Genomic DNA, 5827 nt, shown 5'->3' with positions numbered 1-5827 from the left:
GCAATCTCTGTAGGTCGAGAAGGGCGCAAGATCTGCTCTTCCAGACCATACGGGAGTGGAGTAATGGTGGTAGCGGTATACGACTCCCCCAACATCGACCTGGCTGCGTACAGGGACTTCCTGGAACGGGTCGGCGAGTGCGTCGGGAGATGCCTCCCCCGCAAGGTACTCGTCCTCTGGGACTTCAATGCCCACTTGATGCAATGGGGAAATCCCAGGACCAACTCTCGGGGACGGACGCTTACCGATTGGGCAGCGGGTCTCGGGCTCCTGCTGGCAAACAGGGGCTCGGCGAGCACCTGCGTGGCGTGGAGAGGATTGTATTCGCCGTAGAGTTTATACTAGCGGGTAAGAATTGTTATTGAGTATTACTGGATGTGATGTAGCACTCGCATTGCGCGACAACGTGAGATACAAGAAATACGCGATTTTCTTTAATATCGAGACGCGCACGTGGATAGATTTGACGCCATTATTGTAATGGTAGTGGCAGGACGTACGCGTGGTGCCGAACGATGCGCAGGCGAGGTGGTTTGTCGCGTCGATGTGTGGCGTCGCCACCTTACGGGCAGCACACTAGGGTATGTACGGCCGGCTCGACTTAAGTTCCTATTACGAAGAAATAAAGTCGGGTCGACCAGAGTTCTAGTTATATATCGTTTATTTTATTTATTTTATTTATTTCGCCACTCGAGTCAAACTTCCTTGGTGAATAAATAAGAATAAATAAGTATGACGGGTGCTGCGTACGTGGAGGCTTTATTTGAGTTACGCGGCGTCGTGTGGGTTGGGGAATGCAGGTATATGCGTTTCTTATTTATATTATTTATTTACTTTACTCGTTTATTTATTTATTTATTTATTTAACTATTGGTTGATTATTTATGTATTATTTGTTTTGATATTATTTATTTATTTACTTATTTATTATTAATATTTATTATTAGTTATGTTGGTTTATTTATTATTTAGTTATTTAGTTATTATTCATTTATTTATTTATTTAGTTAGCTGGTTGTTTATTTATTTATTACTATATTATCTATTTATACATGCGGTGATCTGCGTATGTATCATCAGGCCTCTTATTGAAGCGCAGGCGTTAGCTTGATATATTTAGTTTATTTTAGCGTTATATAAATTTAGCTTGATAGATTTAGTTTATTGTAGCTGTGTAGAAATTTCCAAGATAATATTTAATTATGAGGATATAACTATGTTTTGCTCTTAGATACTTATTTATTTATTTATTCGTTATATATTTTTTATTTCTATTATACTGGCTTTTTGTTGACGACTTGGCGAGTTCTTTCGGTTATGATTGGATACATTCGAACGGTTTTGGCTAGGAGGTGGAACCCCAGGCACCCCCTTGTACAGTAACAGCGACTGGCGCAAAGGCGAATAGCAAGAGGTTGGCGGTTAGTATTGAAAACCCAAGGATAGTGTCGGACATCAGAATAAGTGACAACGTCACCATATCGGTTGCACCGAAGACTAGGGGAGACGAGGAAGGTGATCCCTTTAAGCCTAGTAGGAAAATTCAGAGGAGTCCCACGATTGGTGGTAGGCCCGATATTGAAGTAGCAGAAGAATCGGTGGTGTACCGAAACTGGATTGAAATTAGCTCAAGACAAGACGGAGGTGATTCTACTTACCGGAAATCGTATCACAAGGTCAAGGACGTCAATATGGGCAAGTACCTGTTGATGACTAAATAGAAGGTTAGGTATCTTGGGGTGCAATAGGACAATAATAGAAAATTCTCATTACATCTAGGAAAGGTGTGTGTCATGGTTGATACCCTAATAGGAGCGATTAGGATGTCGTGTAAAATTAAGGTAAAAATAAGGAACTTGTTAATTTCCGAAAAGGAGATTGTTCTTTTTATTTTTTACTCAATTTATACAATTTTTTCGGTTCGCGATGATACACTTTCGATACTTGGATTAGTTAAGAATTTTTTTATTAGACTGACTGAATGATTTTGAAGGGAGCATTTATATTCTTCCAATCGTTGGAGTGGGAGAAGGTTTTGTTTATACTTAGTGTAAAATTCGGAGAACGGCTGAAGTGATCGAATGCCACTCAGGCGGCTGAGAACGGGTGCTGACCGGACGGTCACACGCGATAAAGCGTTCGGAATTTCGGTTTGTTATATACAGTTGCTCGAATTTCGTCTGTGACATTCCCCCCTTCTTAGATTGAACTTGATCCCTCAAGTTTTCTTCAGAAGACTTTTGTGGAATCGTACTTGACGTGGCTTGAAAATTACAGCTGATTCCTCCTCTTCATCTGAGTGGTATGTGTTGGTTGGAATATAGATGTTGGGTGTTGAGCCCAGGGTGAGTGGTACTGGTGGGGCTGTCGCATTGTGGCTGTTGATTACAGTTTCATTTCGGCAGCAAAATAAATTGATACATTATTTGTTCGGTATACATTTCCTGATGCATTTGAATACCCCTATTTTGTTTAATCCATATATACCTAGTATGCCTAATGCTATGTACCCTAATATCTGGAGCGTGGTTAGTCCCCAATACTGTATATTTTTAATTCTGTGTTCGAAATTAAGAGTTTCTATCTCGTCGCCTATTTTATCGATCGTTGTTTTATAGCCTTGTAAATTATCTATTATTTTCGGTGCTCGCTGGAGTTTATCTAATAGATGAGTGAAACTATCGTTTGTTTTGAGCGCTAGGGTTTTTGTTTTGATTTCGTATATGACTTCGTTTTTTGTTTCGCCTATACGCATGTGTTCGTCTTTGTACAATAAATCGCAAGAAGTGTTAGCTCTTATGATGGAAGGCTTGTCAAGTTTTTGTAAGGTATGTTTCGTTTGGCAAATTGTGTCTATTTCTATCGGATTTGCTGGTATCGCAATGTAACAGTTGCTAGTTTTGAGCGGTATAAAGCTAATGTCTTCAATCTTAAGTACAGTTATTTGACAATGTTCAATGTGTGGTTTGAAATTTATTATTTCGCTGCGACAATCGGTTCTTGAATTTCTGTCATGGATTGGTAGTGTTTGTTTGCATATAGTGGTTCCGGCTCGATTCTTACAAAGTTTGTTGAAATACTCGATATCAGCGTTTATAAATGAAAGACCTGAAGTTAAATACATCTGATGTTCGACTACTGGAGCCAAAAATACTCCATTTCTTTTACTCGGCATAGGATATACTTGTAATATGTTCCATTCTGTGTTAGAGACTAAAGGTACTATGATTTTGAAAAATATTTTGTCATCTATTGTGAAGATTTTAAGATCACCGATGTCGAGTATGAATTGAAAATGTTCGGTTTTGGCAGAAATCGCGGTGTTGTACATCTGGCTACCTATTTCCTTGGCGTAATTTTCTATGAATTCATTGGGGTCAAGTATTTGTGGACTAATTATTCCTTGTTTGCCTAATATCATGACGTTAACTATTTCATCTAATTGGAAGTGTAAAGTTTGCATCGCGGTGTCGACTTTCATGATCATCTTAAGCATAGATCTATCGATATTTGCCTGCTGTTGTAATTTTAATATATCACTATATGATCTCTCTAAGTGGTTTAGATTTTCTGAGTTTACAATTTTTCTAATAAGTGCTGTTTAATTAGCTATTATGGTCTTGATTTTATTATTATCATCGAATAGTTTGTCCATATTTTTGTTTATGAGCGTAAGATCATCATCGTCGAGAGTCCCGAACAGACTTTTCGATACGGAACCTATGATGTTAAGCAGACCTCGTGTGCTCCGGATATGTGTTAACGCTTTCAAGTGTTTTGCGAGTTGTTTTAAGTTATTGATGCGATTTTGTAATCCGCCTAACTCTTCGACGTATTGTTTGCTGATTGCACGTGAGTCTATTGTTAATTTATATGATTCTATTGCGCTTATCTGTTCGTATATGTCGCTAGTGTCTAATCCTACTATTACATTGGCAGTGTCGCTGTATAAATATCCTTTTCCTATGTTTTCTACGAATACAGAGTTTCCTTCTAATGGTGTAATATTTATTTGCGCGGATACTATTCCGGCAAAGAGGAGCGTCGACCTGGAAAGTAAGGTTTTAAACGATTACCGTGTATCTTTTTGTCTTGAATCAGATAGTATGGAGTACATACCTTATCAATCGTGTACGGTCCTAACCATTCCACATCAAGTTTATGCCTTTTATGATCGTTATGTATTAAAACGGAGTCTCCTTCTTTGAAAACTGATTGAGGTTTTATAATTTTACGTTTTTGATCGCGCTGATATCGCTGTTTACATTTGATCAATGTTTCGCGAGCGTGTCGGAGTCTAGAGTCCCATTCCTTTTTGCGGAACGTGACTTCGTCTGCGTATGTGCGTTGGGGATTCTTGGATATTGTGGAGGGAAGATTGGCTTGGTGTCCGAATGTGAGTTCGAATGGCGTGTAACCAGTAGAGTCGTGTATCATTGTGTTATATGCAAGGCATACAAAGTTAAGTTGATCGTCCCATTCTTCATCCGAATTTCGCTGTATCGATTTTAACATGTCTGTTATTACTGCGTGTGTCCGTTCTAACGATCCGTTACTTTGTGGGTGGAAGGATGTCGTTTTGATATGTTTGATTTTGAACGCGTCTTCGTACTGTTGCATTAAACTAGATATAAAATTCTGTCCGCGGTCAGTTAATATCTTTTTTGGAGCGGAAAAGATGTAAATGTAATGATTCAAGAGTGCGTTCCAAATTGTTTCCGTTTGCTGAGTTTTTAGTGGTACGAGTATTAAGTATTTTGTCAATTCGTCATGTATGGATAGAATGTACTGATTGCCTTTTTTCGTCTTTTTCAGTGGGCCTAATAAGTCCATAGCAATTTTATCGTTTGGTTCGAGGGGTGTGTCGGTGATACAAGGTTCTTCGCGCGGTCTGATACGTGTAGTTTTAGATGTTTGGCAGGTGTCGCATGATTCTATATGTTGTTGTATGCGTTTCATCAAATCTGGTACTCTGTGCCGTTCACGAATGCGGTCGTATGTCTTTTGTATATCGGGGTGTCCTACTAAATCGTGATTTTCTTTCAATAATTCGTCTATTTCTTCGTCGCTATATGTTTGAATTGGTTCCCATGCAAAATTTAATTCTTTTACAGTGTCGTTCAGGAATAATAAAATTTGTTTGATCGCGTTCTTTTCGGTCTCTGTGAAACTGTCGTCGCCTATACCTATCTTTTCGTTTATATGAATAATTTCGTTTAATTTAGTTAACCATTCGATTCTGTCGTAATTTCCTAGCTCTGTTTTGGATAATTGATAGAAAGATTTACGGTTCGGAGTCATTTTGAGAATTTTGGGTAACGCGTCGGTAGATTTTTCCCGATCGTGATATTTTTTATCGAGTTCTATGTTCAAATTTTCGCGTCGTCTGGTCAGAACATGTATTCTAGATAGTGCGTCGGCTGCAGTATTATCTTTTCCTTTCGTGTATTCTATGTCGTATTCGTATTCTTCTAGTTTTAGTCGCCATCTCGTCAAGCGTGATGAGGGGTCTTTGCAATTCTGTAACCATTTTAGTGCTTGGTGATCGGTTCGGATGAGGAATTTCCGTCCTAACAGATATTGTCGGAGGCGTTTCACGGCCCATACTATTACTAAAAGTTCTTTTTCTGTAGTGGAATAATTTCGTTCCGGTGGGTTTAGAGTTCGCGAGATATAACAACATGTATGTCCGTCCTGTGATAAGATTGCACCTATACCTTCGTTACTGGCGTCAGTCGTTAATGTGAATGGTTTCGCAAAGTCTGGGAATTTTAGTACGGGTGATGAACAGAGTTTGTCTTTTAATGTCTGGAATGCTTCCTGGGTT

General features: G+C 39.0%; 1 protein-coding gene across 1 annotated transcript; it reads left to right on the top strand.

The window, feature by feature from the left end:
• Positions 1-747: 747 nt before the first annotated feature.
• On the top strand, positions 748-2349 carry LOC126876897 (uncharacterized). The gene is made up of 4 exons (XM_050639721.1): positions 748-800; positions 1350-1695; positions 1780-1841; positions 2278-2349. The coding sequence occupies exons 1-4, from the start codon at positions 795-797 to the stop codon at positions 2347-2349; spliced, it is 486 nt and encodes a 161-aa protein (XP_050495678.1). The 5' UTR covers positions 748-794.
• Positions 2350-5827: the final 3478 nt, after the last annotated feature.

Source organism: Bombus huntii, unplaced genomic scaffold (assembly GCF_024542735.1).
Source record: "Bombus huntii isolate Logan2020A unplaced genomic scaffold, iyBomHunt1.1 ctg00000102.1, whole genome shotgun sequence".
NCBI lineage: Eukaryota > Metazoa > Arthropoda > Insecta > Hymenoptera > Apidae > Bombus > Bombus huntii.
Note: the sequence above shows the minus strand (reverse complement) of the source record. Positions and strands in the feature narration are given on the sequence as shown.